General features: G+C 37.8%; 1 protein-coding gene across 1 annotated transcript; it reads left to right on the forward strand.

Moving 5' to 3' along the window:
- Nucleotides 517-9,625, forward strand: LOC109707100 (cytochrome P450 90B1-like). Its single transcript, XM_020228185.1, has 8 exons — nucleotides 517-815; nucleotides 2,425-2,749; nucleotides 3,951-4,103; nucleotides 4,803-5,045; nucleotides 5,158-5,250; nucleotides 5,343-5,421; nucleotides 5,525-5,628; nucleotides 9,215-9,625. The coding sequence occupies exons 1-8, from the start codon at nucleotides 589-591 to the stop codon at nucleotides 9,440-9,442; spliced, it is 1,452 nt and encodes a 483-aa protein (XP_020083774.1). The 5' UTR covers nucleotides 517-588; the 3' UTR covers nucleotides 9,443-9,625.

A 16,155-nucleotide genomic window follows, 5' to 3' on the forward strand; every position in this document is an offset into this window, starting at 1 on the left:
GAATTTCCGAATCGACGATCGGCTCCGTTAAACTTGATCTAGCGTGTTTGAAGTTTCTAGAAAATAATTTTTGTGATTTTTCAATATCATTTATCTAGCAATCGAAAGGATTCAAAATCAATAATTTTTAACGGCTAAAAATAAAAATTCTATAAAAAGTGGTGATATAGCACTAAAATTTTCGATCAGAAATATTTATCTTGTTGTAGATTGTATAAAAAATTTTGTACCAAAATTTCATCTGATTTGAATACTTTTACACCGTTAAACTTGAAAACGGCAGATATCAACCATTAAAAATTATGGATTTTGAATTCCTTCGATCACTAGGTAAATGATATTAAAAAATCGCAAAAATTATTTTCTAGAAACTTCAAATGCGGTAGATCATGTTTAATGGAGCCGATCGTCGATTCGAAAATTCCATCATTAAAAACGACTCAGGAGAGCAGCCTTGCTCTCTCTCTCTCTCTCCCTCTCTCTCTATATATATATATACATATGCTTCTTCTAATTGTCCCAAACTCACTGAGTGAGAGAGAGAGAGAGAGAGAGAGAGAGAGAGAGAGAGAAAAAAAAAAGAGAGATATGACGTTCCCATCACCATCAACAGTGTTGGTGATCATCTTCACCATCATAGTATCTCCCACCATAGCCATTGTTGTGGCTCAGAGCTTGAAGAGCTACAGGAAGAAGAGGAACCCTATGTTCCCACCTGGACCCATGGGGTGGCCCCTCGTTGGCTCCTTCTTCTCCTTCTACAAGCCTCGTCCCCTCTCCTCTCTTGGTGGCTTCATGGAGCAGAACCTCTCAAGGTGATGGATGATGATCCATGAACATATCTCCTCTTCCCAAAACGTAGAAAAACTAAGGCTATCGTATTTGTTTCTTATTTTTTAAATAAAATTTTGTATATAAAAAAGGTGTAGGAGGCGACAGCGAGCTTGTTACTTGCAATCATTTCATCTAAGTTATTTACTTGGCAACTGAAAATAAGATACTTGGAAACAACTTTCCTTTGCTTCTAAACTTTTTTGAAATTAATTTTATATCAAAAATATTTATCTTGTTTCATATAGTATAAAAAATTTTGTATCAAAATTTTACATAATTTGAATATTTTTATATGATTGTTAATTTGCAAATAGCTCACCGTAACCATTAAAATTGATAATTTTGATCCCTTCGATCACTTGGTTAATAATTTGAAAAAATCGCAAACTTTCTTTTGTAGATACTTCAAGTGCTTTAAATTAAGTCTAATGGAGCGGATCTTCGATTCGAAAATTTTAGTATTGAAAATGACTTGATAGCACAGAGGTTACTGTGCTTGATCTACCTTACCTTTCATGAACACAACTAGATGGATTAATTAATTTCATTCTAACTCAAATCCAAAAGAAGTTAATTAAGGCACCATTTGACATGGTGTTGTTGTCATTTCACTAGTTTGTTCTTCAAAAAACAAAAAACATTTTACGCAAAAGAGTGTAACGGCGAATAGGGGATTTTTTGCAGTTTTTATATTTGGAGATTTTGTTTGGCAATAAAATATAAGCATTTAAAAATGAACTTTTTTCAACTTTTAAATTCGTAAAGAATTTATAGATAATGCCAAATGCCGACTAATAATTTTTTTTATTGCTAAATAAAATCTGCAGAAGCAAAAAAATTAAACTATGAGAACTTCATTATCATTCTTGCACACTTCACCATACAGAATTTGTGTTTAATCAGCTGCAACAAACAATACAAAATAAGACATAAAAATAATCAAAATTTACCCAAAAAGAAAAAGGAAAAAAACCATTTTCTTCTACGGCTGTTATTACTAATAATAACAATAATAACTATTAAATATAAAAATGTTTAAACACCGTTCTCTAACAGCTTAAGCTTTTAGAGTACAACGGTTGTTTCACATGATATCAGAGCAGGAGGTCCTGAGTTCGAGTCATGCCAGGCTCCTAGCATATTAATTTTCTCCCACCCATTTAATTCAAGCCCACGTCATGGACCGATTAAAAAGTCTCGAGCCCAGACGTGAGGGGGAGTGTTAAATATAAAAATGTTTAAACACCGTTCTCTAACAGCTTAAACTTTTAGAGTACAACGGTTGTTTCACAATAACAAGAAATATACTGCTTACATATCCGAAAGTGGACTATAAATCTCACATCCAGCCATCCAAAAGATTTAGACATCTTTTGGGTTTTAATATGAAAACGAAGATTGAGAAGACTAGTAAGTGCGAAGATATTGGCTCTTGAACGAATATTTGTACGATTTAAACTTGCTTTTGAATGTGCGAATAGCATTACTTATAAATTTGTTTTTTTTTTTTTTTTTTTGAGAAATAGGTAGCAGGCTACTTGCTTCATTCATTGAATTTACTTATAAATTTGTTATGTTGTGATTGCGAAGGTATGGGAAGGTGTTCAGCATGAACTTATTCGGGGAGATGATGGTGGTGTCGGCGGATGTAGAGCTGAACCGGTACGTGATGCAAAACGAAATGAGGTTGTTCAGAAACAACCTACCAGCGCATATTCATAGGTTGATCGGGGACTTCGCATTAGTCATGCTGATAGGCGATGTCTACCGGCACAAGAAGGCCATCATCGTCCCCTTCATCAACATGTTCCGCCAGCAGGCCGACTTCGTTCGCTACATCGAGCACCTTGCTAAGGGCCTCATGGCCTCCTCGAACAAGGGAGGGATCATTTACGTGAGAGAGTTCGCAACCAAGGTGATGAATTTTTTCACTTTCAATTTATTTACTACTTACATGCGAGTTCGTTAATTCTACATTTGGATGGATTAAGAGAAAATGTGACACATTCAGGATTTGAATAGTCGTATATATCAGGTATAACATTTTGGATAGTAGGTAGACACAAGAGATCAAGAGGTTTAAATGTGATAGGATTAGAGTAGGCCTAAGATAGGTGACCCCCTGGGAAGCGGGACGTTACAGAAAAAGAAAGAAAATAAGCTTTCCTAGTTTTTCTTTCTTTCTAGGGCTTGTTTGGTATGACGATGAAAGTTGAAGGGTTGGATTGGTGTGAGTGTGAAAGTTAAAAGGTTAAATATTATTATTCCAATGAGTAAATTTACTCCACTAGAATTTAGTGATACTTGGTTGTGTCGCGAATGGAAGTGAAAAGAAAAAGAGAAGAGTGAAAGAAATGAGAGAACAAGTTAAGAGAGAAACTGAGGAGACAGAAAACTTCGTAAGATAGGAGAAAGAAAGAAAAGAGGGTTGAGAGAAAAAGTTAAGAGAGAGAAAGTAAGGAGAAAGAAAATACAGAGACAAGAGGATGAGAGAGAAAGTGAGGCAAGTGAAAATAAGGAAAGAGAAAGAGATGAGGAGAGAGAAGGAAGGAAAGAGGGTTGAAAGAAAAGTTAAGAGAGAGAAAGTAAGGAGAAAGAAAATGAGGAGAGTAGAATATGCGAGAGAATGTGAGGTGAGTGAAAATGAAGAGAGGAAAGAAGTAGAGAGAAAGTGAAGAAAAAAAGTAACAAGAGAGAGGGAATAAAACTAAATTGACCTTTTGAGAGAAATATTTTTTCTTTCTTATGTCTTGTTCTGCTTTCTTTTTTTCATTCCGTGTCTTATTTGTTTTCATTATAGAAAGTCTAGAGTTTTTGAAGCAACGAAAAAGTAGAAATATAATCTTAAAATTGGAAATCCGCTTCTTTTATTTGGAGCTTTTGTTTTTGTTGTAGAAGAAGCCTACTATTTTGCAGTGCTTTCTCTCATTGTACTTTTCATATATATAGCATTTTATCCATCCAAAAAAAGGTAATGTTGATTCCAATGAGAGGAAAACAATTTTTCTAATTTTCTCTTACACTCTTTCTCTATCCAAAATAAATATAAAGTTAAACCATATGAGAAAAAAAGAAACTAACAAATCATGATCGCCAAATGTTATTTGGATGCGTAGTTTTCATTCTATGTGGTAGCGAAAAAAGCCATGGGATTAACCCCAGAGGACCCAGAAGCTGAGCAATTGCTGAGGGACTACGTGACATTCTACAAGGGACTATATGCAGCTCCCATTAATTTTCCCGGATCTATGTACAGGAAGGCTTTAAAGGTAAATGCATAAATGTTATGGTCCTTTTCAATTCTTTGAAAGTAAAAATAATATAAATCAAAAGCCCCTTGATAGTTTATAATATTTGTTTTTTATTATCTGCGATTCAAAATACAATACTTTGCTTTCGTATGATTAATCTTTTGAGCTACTATAATGTTAATGTTGATGTTCGGTTATACTGAATCGAGTGCACCCATGGTCGCGTTCAATTAGATAATTATCATGTTGTCTAATTAAAGTATAATTGTATTTATCTCGCTTTTATTTTGAAAAGCTAAGAAAAGAGATTTTTTAACTGCATTAGAATAACAAATAAAACACTTAATTATTAGGCCTAATCTTCTAACCTTATGTTTTAATATGTTTTGAACTGTTATAAATGTACGATTGAGCTTGTGAATGTACATGGAAAACATACAACAGAAAATACTCGAAAAAAAAAAAGAGAAACTCATGAGAAATTCGTGTGCCTCGATCCTTGAGAGAGAGAAAACCATATATATATCTCATTAATTCATTGAGACTAGAGGATCTCAAACAGTGAAATATAGACCTAACTCGTTTGTAGCTAGCTATGTCTACCAAGGGTACGTTTCATTTTGAAGTTTTCCTTTCTTCTCTCAAAGTTATTTTATGCTAGTAACTTTGTAACCTCTCTAACTAAATGCATTCTCTCTATGTCCTGGGGCAACATAGGCTAGGCCTAACATTATTAAAGCTATCAAAAAGAAGTTGGATCAGAGGAAGGCTAAAGAAAGTGTTGATGAGGAAGATGATGATCTTCTTGGGAGTCTTATGAAGGAGAGTACTTACACTTGGGAGAACATTTGTGATACCATCCTGGGCTTCATTTTCGGGGGTGTGGCCACAACCTCAACTGCAATATGCTTAGTCTTTTATCTTCTTGAAAACTACCCTAAAGCTCTAGAAGAGATGAGGGTACGTACGCTCAAAAAAGTTGTTTCCATGAATATTATTTTTAGCAAGGCACTTCAAAAAAAAAGAGAAAAAATTAATTAGTGTGTTTACATGTATATAAAAATATTTACAGAAAGAGCACTTGGAATGCATGAGATCAAAGAAGGAGAATGGTGAGGAGAAATTGACATGGGATGACTACAAGAACATGAGGTTCACACAAAATGTATGATCATATAATCGCATTAAAACAATGAAAAAAACTATTAAAAACCCATGAATTTTGAATTAATCTTGTTTCTTTTTTTAATGGTAAAGGTGATTAGCGAAACACTAAGGATTGGAAATGTTGCTCCGAATCTGTGGAAGAAGGCTACGAAGGATGTTGAGTTCAAAGGTAGAAATTTTATTTGCACAATTTGCTTATTAATTGTGTGGGATTTTGCTTACATTATAGATTAGTTGATTTATAAACTGCATGTTTGGATTGTTATGTGCAGGATATTTTATTCCCGAGGGAACTACTGTGGTAGCCCATCTTGCTGCTGTACATTTGAACCCCTCTGTGTTTGAGAACCCAGGGCAATTCAATCCATGGAGATGGGTAAGTTCCACACTTCCACTCCATCTTATTTCTATATCAATGAAAATTTTTTGTTATTGTAGGTAAAAACATATAGAACTGGTCTCAATTGTAATTTCTTGTTATTTTAGATAAAAATGTACAAAACTAGTCTCAAATATAGCTTGTTATGTAACTAGGTCTATCAATGAGCCGAACATGAGCGAGCTGGGCCAGCTTGAGTTTGGCCTATTTTTAAACGAGCTAAATATGAGCAAGCTCGAATAAATTGCTAGCCAATCTCAAGATGGGCTAAGCTCGTCGCGAGCTCGAGCCATACACGAGCCTTTGGTGCTTCCAACTTTTTCGCTCGTGGATCCATTTGGATCTAGTCAACAATGGCAGCCCAATATGGGTCCCATATTTTATACCATCCAAACTGCAAAAAAATTGATCCAAGTGCCAAAAAATTGGAAGCACCAAAAAGTTGGTGCTTCCAAAAGCAATAGAGTATATACAATATACAAAAATAAATATAATATAATATAGGCCCCGTTTGGTTCAAGGATAACGAATATTATGATAACTCTTTTTATCCCTCGAATAGCTTACTGTTCCGAAATAGTCAAAAATAAAAGTGAAATTGTATTTGGTTTGTATAATTTTATGGAATAGTAGAGAATAGAGGAAAAAAGTGATGGCTGAATTTGATATAAGATATAATTTTATAAAAAATAGTTTGTTATAAAAATATTTTATTAGAATAATAATATATTATAATACTTAACAAAAATAATTTTTTACAAAATTAATTTTATTTTTTGCAATTTTACTTACACTTAAATTTAACAAAAATAATTTATTATAATATTTAAATATAAATAATATGTATCAATATAATACACTTATTAATTATATCACTACAACAGAATTAGATTATGGGGACACATGTTTGGGACACTTTTGAGTAAGCGTCCCATTTATCCTAAAACTTAAAAAAAATCTACTAATGCCTAAATATAAAGCCCAATCCAACCAAAAATAAAAGATTACTCTACTCAACCACCATCACCGGTCCATTTGGCCCGATTACAAACAGAAAAGAAAAAAAAAGAAAAATTAATTACCATCTTTCTTCTCCTTCACTCAATCCACTGAAATTCTAGACAAGAGCCTTTCCTGTCGTCCTCCTCGCCACCGCAGCCAAAGAGATAGAGTTTCGACGGTTGCTAAATGCTCTAAATAAATGTTGGTAAATAGCAGCACTCTTTTAGGTTATAGCGACACTCTTTAACTGTCACTATATACCTAGCGACTCCACATATAGCAACACTTTTAAAAGTGTCGGTAATTTTAGCTAGCAGCACTTTTTTGACATGTAACCTATTTTAAAAGTGTCTCTTGCTATCTGTAGACCTTTTTTAGTCACCTTTCTGTCTTATTTCTCGTTCTTAGTAATATTTACTGTATATCTATAATAATTATATTATATTAGTTTATTTTTATTTTTTTTTTTCTAAATAGGATAGCATCATACCTAACGGAACTGATTGCCGAATCGGACGTCCCATCATCGAAAACAACTTACAAGTACGGAGGCTCCGGTACTTTCGAAAGCATAAGAGCATATATATATATATATATATATATATATATATATATAAAAACTAGGCTGGTATACTATCGGTAGCACAGAGGCCTCCGTACTACTAATTTGTTTTCAATGATGCAGCTTTCAAATCGATGATCGGTTCTATTAGACTTGATCTAAACTATTTAAAGTATTTGGAAACTAAATTTTATAAATTTTCGATATCATTTGGCCAGTAATCAAAAGATCTCAAAATTGACAATTTTAATGGTCGATGTAATGCGTTTGTGAATTTAACGACAATTCAAATCTTATGAAATTTTTATAAAATTTAGTTTTCACTATTTAGAGTAAGATCAGTACCACACAACCCGGTTCCATTTGGCCCGATTACAAACAGAAAAGAAAAAAAAATAGAAAAATTAATTACCATCTTTTCTTCTCTCTTCACTCAATCCACTGAAATTCTAGACAAAGAGCCTTTCCTGTCGTCCTCCTCGCCACCGCAGCCAAAGAGATAGAGTTTCGACGGTTGCTAAATGCTTAAATAAATGTTGGTAAATTAGCAGCACTCTTTTAGGTTATAGCGACACTCTTTAACTGTCACTATATACCTAGCGACTCCACATATAGCAACACTTTTTAAAAGTGTCGGTAATTTTACGCTAGCAGCACTTTTTTGACATGTACCTATATTAAAAGTGTCGCTATAACCGTTTTTTAGACCTTTTGATCGCTTAGTAAATGATGTAAAAAAATATAAAATTTAGTTTCTAGATAATTCCAATAGGATAGATCATACCTAACGGAGCCGATCGTCGAATCGGACGTCCTATCATCGAAACAACTTACAAGCACGAGCTCCCGTACTTTCGAAAGTACCGAGACGAACTATATATAATATATATATATATATATATATATATATATATATATAAAACTAGGCTGGTATACTATCGGTAGCACAGAGGCCTCCGTACTACTAATTTGTTTCAATGATGCAGCTTTCAAATCGCGATGATCGTTCTATTAGACTTGATCTAAACTATTTAAAGTATTTGGAAACTAAATTTATAAATTTTCGATATCATTTGGCCAGTAATCAAAAGATCTCAAAATTGACAATTTTAATGGTCGATGTAATGCGTTTGTGAATTTAACGACAATTCAAATCTTATGAAATTTTTAAAATTTTTTTTACTATTTAGAGTAAGATCAGTATCTCTGATCTTAAATTTAAGTCTTTTATCATTATTTTTTATGAATTTTTATTTCCAGCTGTTCATTTTTAGACTACTCGCTTCATAGGTAAATGATGTCAAAAAATTATGAAATTTAAATTTCTTGAGCACATTTCAAGTCAAACACGAGTTGGTTTCGCGAACAGCGAGCTGGGTTGCCAGTTCTATATATAACAACTACTTAATATACAATCAAAGGGAGTCATCCGATGTCTCTTGCATGTAGGGATACAAACGGGGAAGATCTGGGGACGGGAGGGCTCCTCCCGCTCCATTTCTTGTTGGGGTGGGCGGATTCGGGGTGGTTTTATTTTTTATTTTTTTTTTGGCTCCCACGTACCGTCCCATTCAGGGCAGATCAGAGCGGGAGCGAATTTTTAGCGAATTTTTGACGGATAAAGGTGGATTGAAAGAAGCGAAGGGTTTTTTGCCTCCTGCTCCATTTACTTAGCAAATCGGGGTGGATTCAGGATGGGTTATATTTTTTTATTTTTTTTGTTCCCACTTACCGACCCATTCGGGACGAATTGGGGTGGGAGCTCCACCAACTCAAATCTATTTGCATCCCTACTTGCATGGCACAATTATATCATTCCTTCGGTAAAAGGCGTGTTCCCACTGTTTCAAAGATAGAGCTATCAAATTGCTTGAATCAAATAAATTGAAAATAGGATAACGGGGTCGTTAATTCGTTGTACAAATTGGACCAGAATTTTGTACATTTTGATCAGCAAATTATGACAACTTAAAAGCTCACAAATGATTCTTTTGATGTATGCTTCTGATCTCCCTGCAGGATACAAAGGATGTGAAGAAGGCGAACAACCTGCTCCCCTTCGGCGGTGGCGTCCGACACTGCGTGGGCTCTGAGCTCGCAAGGGTCGAGATCTCGATATTACTTCACTATCTCATCCTCAACTATGACTGGGAATCCGTCGTGCCCGACCACCCCGTCTCAGCTGCTCTGGTAACTTTCCCTAAGGACTTGCCGATTCGCGTTCGAGCCGTAGATTATAGCCTTTAGATGAACTATATATGTGATGGTTGTTGATCTAGTAATATTAGTTTTTATGTATGCTCTGCTCATATAAAAGATGAGCTTTTTTATTATTGTCTCCCACCAAGCTTAATTATGGTTGCAACATCTAGTAATATTAGTTTTTAATTATGTATGCTCTGCTTATATAAAAGATGAGCTTTTTTATTATGTTCTCTCCCACCAAGCTTAGATCCGCCATTTTGGGAAAAAAAAATATATTTCTCGTATTTTGCGACACTTGTGCTCTTTGACTAGGCAGTCGGTAGAACGTCAGCACGAAAAAAGCTGGCTTCGCTTAAGTATCGAGCTGAAAACTTCAGCTGTGTCGGCTGTTTATTAACGAGAGACACGAGCTAGCTTACGAGCTGCCAACGAACATAAATTAAAGGGATTATATTAATATATATATAAAAAATTTATAAAATTTTATATAGACTTTAATCTAATAGTTAAATTTTAATATAAATGAGCTTTTTTATAATTAAGCTCGCATTTATATATTTATTTTGCTAAAATTAAATAATAAAATATTATTATATATAATTATTTATTTATATAAAAATATAAATTAAATAAATTATATAAATTATAAATATATGTATCGAGCCGTTATCGAGCGAACACGAGCGAGTTGACTCCAGCTCGTTCGGCTCGTTTACTAACGACGATTCGATCTCAAGTCTATTCGAGGGAATACGAAATGGCATCAGCGGAACAGTGAGCTGGATTGCCACCCCTATCGTGACTATGTCCATATGGGGTTTTCTTTTTTCTATATTTAATGCTAACATGTATTTGCACCCCTCAACTATAGACGCTTTCAAATTTGGTTCATATCCCGGTTTAATAAAAAAAAAATTGGTTCATCAACTTTTCTGAAGAGCAATAACGATGGAATTAATTTAAGTCATTCAGTATAAAAAATTTAGATAAATCCTGCATTGATCAAAGCCTAATATATATAAACTTCATATTAGATGATTACTATAAGGAAAAATTAGTGGAAGGACATTGGTAATGTCAACTTAATTTCCATTTGTTATTGACAGAAGAAATATGCTGTATTTAACTCCAATGTGATCTATTTTGCACCGGCAGTAATAAAGCAAGTTATGATAATATTATAGCGTCGTAACCCGTGCGATGCAACGGATAGATAATTAAAGAAAAAATAGAAAACGTCGACAAAAAAAGAGAAAATGGTGATGAAAAAGCGATAATAAAAAATAAAATTCATCTTGCCGATGAACGAAGGTAACATGCAGTCGAAGAACGAGAAAGAGGAAAGACTTGAGCTGGTTCAGGGTGGAGCCCACACTCAATAATAAAGAAAAAATTATTATGTGGCAACTTTAGGAGAAATAATATATAGTTATAAATTAATATTTTTAGTAAATTAATTAAGATATATTTTGTGTTAATTTCTTGTATTTGAAAGATAACATTTTTTTACCACAAGTTTTCTCATTAATTAACTCCGTTTATTTCCAAAAACACGCACCTCCATGTATCCTACTTAATACCTAATATTTTGTAACATTAATCTCCCTGATTCCTACACAGTACTCGAGATCAACTGTTGAAATTCTCATTAATTGACACTATTTTCTTGCAAAACAGTGCTTCAAATTAATGTACTAGCATGCATGCACCTACAATCATCTTAGTTAATATATATTTGGTTTCATATATTAATCTCCCCCACTTCATGATAAGTCCCTCCACCACATGATCTCCATATCTATTACTGCTGAGTTAAATTAATTAACCTATATTTTCCTTGAAATCTAAACAATTCCTCCGTTTGGTTTGGGGTTAAGGAAAAAAGTAGCTATTCCAGAGATAGAGTTAAGTTCAGGGTTAAAGTGGGGTTAAAGTTTTTTTGCGTTTGGTTGGGGGTTGGAGTTAGTCTAGAATAATGAAAAATAATGTTTGGTTGGAGTAGGTGGGATAAAAAGATAATGATTGATAAAGAAGGATAATGATTGGTTAGAGTATGTGTGATAAGAAAGATAGTGAATTATTATGAATAGAAAATAGTGTTTGGTTGGAGTTTGGTGAGGTTAGGTGGGATTAGCTAACCCGGGATAATTTATTTAAAGTGAGGCTAGCTAACCCCACCTATTTTTGGAGTGTTTGGAGATAAAATGGAGGTTAAGGGGTTATAAGGCCAGAAAATTACGTTTTTGTATGCATAGATAATTTTTAAAAAAATATGAGCTATCCTTTGAAAATTACATCGTGCCGCTCGTGGAGTTCGTTAAGAATTAAATCACGCTGCTCATGCAGTATAATTTTACTGACAACTATTAAATGCATAAATCTGGTGCATTTGGTCAATGATTTCACTTGTGTTGACTTACGTGCCTTGAATACTCTTTATTGAGCTTTAGTGCAGTGCACCGAGATCATGGAATCATTTTATACTTTAAGTCCTTTTACTTTATATTGATCCGTGAAGGGCGTGAACCTTTAGTAATTATAACGCCCTTTTAATAGCTTTATATAATTATGGCCAATTTGCATAAAAAATCCACTTATTTTAGTCGTTTGCAAAATCGGGCCACATTTTTCGTTTTTGCAGACTCGGTCCGCTTTTTCAGCAAATTGATCAAAATGCCCTTGTACCTTTTTCTCTTTCCTTTTTTTCTCTCCTCTTCGTTCTCTCGTTCTTTTTTTTTTTCGCCGAAAAAAAAAGCGAAGGCCGGAGCACCGCCAGGCGGGCTCTTCTTCTTCTTCTTCTTCCTGCAGGAGCAATTTTTTTTTTTCTTTTTCTTTTTCTTCTTCTTCTTCCTCCTACTGGAGCTTTTTTTTTTTCCCTTTTCTTCTTCTTCTTCTTCTTTTTCTTCCTGTAAGAGCACGAGGTGCGCCGGCCTCGCCACGGAGCCCGACCGCTCGACCCCGACGCCCCGCTCAAGCCGGGGAAGCTCTACTTCCTCGTCGACCTCCCCCGCGCCGACCTCAAGCCCGACCACCGCCGCGAGGGCGCAACCGGCGCCGGCGCCGGCACCGCGCGTTCCTACTAGTTGCCCGAGGAAGGCCGCGCGTCGGACTACGAGCCCGACCGCTCGACCCCGACGTCCCGCTCAAGCCGGGGAAGCTCTACTTCCTCCCCCGCGCCGACCCCGAGCCCGACCACCGCCGCGTGATTTCACCATTACACCATTAATGGTGTAATAGTGCGCCATTACACCATTAATGGTGAAATTACACCATTAATGGTGTAATGGTGTAATTACACTATTAATGGTGTAACCATTATACTATTAATGGTGTAATTTCACCATTAATGGTGTAATGGCGCACCATTACACCATTACGAAGAACCCTGCCAGCCGGGACAGCGAGCGCCCGCGCGAGACCGCCGGGTCGACGTGCACCTCCTCCACGGCGACGGCGACGGAGAAGGAGGCGTTGGCGTGCACCGGCCGACCTCGAGCTCGGCCGACCCCGACCTCCCCCGCGCCTCCGCTCGACCCCGACGCCCGCAGGCCGCCGCGTGCACGCCAACGCCTCCGTGCACGCCAACATGACCTCTTACCCACTTTAACACCTATCAGCAGATTAATTAACAATTGGTACCACAGAAAATTCACAAAAAACCTTTAATCCGCTGCCCTAATCAAATGCACAAACAAAGCACGAAACAAAGACGCAGGCAATAAAAATAAAAATAAATCATCTCTAATTTATTTTGCAAACCGTTATGAATGAAAATAAAAACGTGCCTTTTTTAAGTAAAGAATCGATGAAAAACAAAAATAGATGAATTTTTTATCATGATTTAGCAGCATCGGTGCTCACTCCATTATAAATAGGCTAATTTCACGAGCTACCAATGCGGAAGAAGCTTCATTCTCCTGATGAGAAACTCGCCTGTCGTCGTGCGGCGAAGCAGGAGGGGGTGGGCGAGAGCGCGCGGCGCGGGGACTGCGCGCGTGGGGCCGCACGCGCGTCGCAGCGACTGCTGCGCGCCGGGGGCACGCGGCGCACTCTGGCGGACTGCGAATTGGGAATCTGGCGCGAGCCACGACTCGGTCGTGCAGGGGCGCCGGACGCTCGCTGCTTGCGCCGGGGACCGCGGACCGCGGACGCGGGCGACGCGGTCGCGGGGCAGCTTCCCGCGAGTCAGCGAATCGGCACGGCGGCGCGGGGACGCTTTGCGGCGGGGCGAGACAGGGGCCGCGGCGCGCGAGCCGAGGACAGGGGCGCAGACTCCGCTTGTCGTAGGCGCCGACGGTAGTTGAGGCGCTCCATCGCCCAGCGCGAGCACCCCTAGCACACACACGCACTCCACCACGTCACCCCAACAGACACCGTCGAGCACAGACGACGACGATGGTGAAGACTAAGAGCCGGGCCATAGGGAGAAGGCGCCCTCGTGCGCACATGTGCGAGGCGAGACGCAGTTCGGCGAAGCGGCGGAAGGCGGCGCGGATAGCCGAAGGAGCGCGACTCACCTACTCCTGTCGTCTGGAGCAGCACGCTTTATTCTCCCCATTTTGTTTTCCATCTTTTTTTTTTTGTATCAATGGGTTTTTTAGTGAATTTTCTGTGGTCCAATTTGTTAATATAATCTGCTGATAGTGTTAAAGTGGGTAAGAGGTCATAGTCTGGACTGCACGTAGGGTGGCGTGCAAGCGCGGCCTGGCGAGCGTCGGGGTCTAGGCGGAGGCGCGGGGGAGGTCGGGGTCGGCCGAGCTCGAGGTCGGCCGGTGCACGCCAACGCCTCCCTCTCCGTCGCCCTCGCCGCGGAGGAGGCGCACGTCGACCCGGCGGTCTCGCGCGGGCGCTCGCTGTCCCGGCTGACCGGGTTCTTCGTAATGGTGTAATGGTGCGCCATTACACCATTAATGGTGAAATTACACTATTAATAGTGTAATGGTTACACCATTAATGGTGTAATTACACCATTACACCATTAATGGTGTAATGGTGCACCATTACACCATTAATGGTGTAATTTCACCATTACCATTACACCATTAATGGTGTAATGGTGTAATTTCACCATTAATGGTGTAATGGCGCACCATTACACCATTAATGGTGTAATGGTGAAATCACACCATTAATGGTGCAATGGTTACACCATTAATGGTGTAATTACACCATTACACCATTAATGGTGTAATGGTGTAATTTCACCATTAATGGTGTAATGGCGCACCATTACACCATTAATGGTGTAATGGTGAAATCACGCGGCGGTGGTCGGGCTCGGGGTCGGCGCGGGGGAGGAAGTAGAGCTTCCCCGGCTTGAGCGGGACGTCGGGGTCGAGCCGTCGGGCTCGTAGTCCGACGCGCGGCCTTCCTCGGGCAACTAGTAGGAACGCGCAGCGCCGGCGCCGGCGCCGGTTGCGCCCTCGCGGCGGTGGTCGGGCTTGAGGTCGGCGCGGGGGAGGTCGACGAGGAAGTAGAGCTTCCCCGGCTTGAGCGGGGCGTCGGGGTCGAGCGGTCGGGCTTCGTGGCGAGGCCGGCGCACCTCGTGCTCTTACAGGAAGAAAAAGAAGAAGAAGAAGAAGAAAAAGAAAAAGAAAAAAAAATTGCTCCTGCAGGAAGAAGAAGAAGAAGAAGAGCCCGCCTGGCGGTGCTCCGGCATTCACTTTTTTTTTTCGGCGAAAAAAAAAAAAGAACGAGAGAACGAAGAGGAGAGAGAAAAAGAAAAGAGAAAAAGGTATAAGGGCATTTTGGTCAGTTTGCTGAAAAAACGGACCGAATCTGCAAAAACGAAAAAGGTGGCCCGATTTTGCAAAAGCCTAAAATAAGTGGATTTTTTATGCAAATTGACCTATAATTATTTAATAGATTAAATTAAATAATTATAACGCTATTTTGATAACTTTATAAATAATATAAATGATTTGGTACGTACTTTATTTTATAAAAAATAAAAAGATCTTAACCATTGATTAATAAAGATTAAAAATATAATTTTATTATGTAACAGGTTAAAAGATGATTTCATGTGACACTATAACAAAAACGGTCTATAGCGATACTTTTAAATATAGGTACATGTCAAAAAAGTGATGCTAGTTAAAATTACTGACACTTTTAAAAAGTGTTGCTATATGTGGGGTCGCTAAGTATATAGTGACAGTTAAGAGTGTCGCTATAACCTAAAAGAGTGCTGCTAATTTACCAACACTTATTTAAGCATTTAGCAACCGCCGAAACTCTATCTCGTTAGCTGTGGTGGCGGAGGAGGACGACAGGAAAGGCTCTTCGTCTAGAATTTCAGTGGATTGAGTGAAGAGAGAAGAAAAGATGGTAATTGATTTTTTTTTTTTTTTCTTTTCTGTTTGTAATCGGGCCAAATGGACTGGGTGTGGTGGGTGGAGTAGAGTAATTTTTTATTTTTGGTCGGATTGGGTTTTATATTTAGGCATTAGTAGATATTTTTTAAGTTTTAGGATAAATATGACACTTACTCAAAAGTGTTCCAAATATGTGTTCCTATAGCCTAATTCTGTTGTAGTGTGAGGGTATTTTTGTAACTAAAGTGGGCAAAATTTTAAGAAAATTGTGATTAATATCTCAAATTTAGTATTAATTTTGTACTAATTTAAATATTAATTTAAAATTTGATAGATATTTCAAATTTAGACATTAATTTTGCGCTAATTTAGGCATTAATTTCCGTGAAAGAACGTGAACCTTTTTAAGTAATTATATAACTCTGTTTTAATAGCTTT

This window comes from Ananas comosus, linkage group 3 (genome assembly GCF_001540865.1).
Source record: "Ananas comosus cultivar F153 linkage group 3, ASM154086v1, whole genome shotgun sequence".
NCBI classification, from domain to species: Eukaryota; Viridiplantae; Streptophyta; class Magnoliopsida; order Poales; family Bromeliaceae; genus Ananas; species Ananas comosus.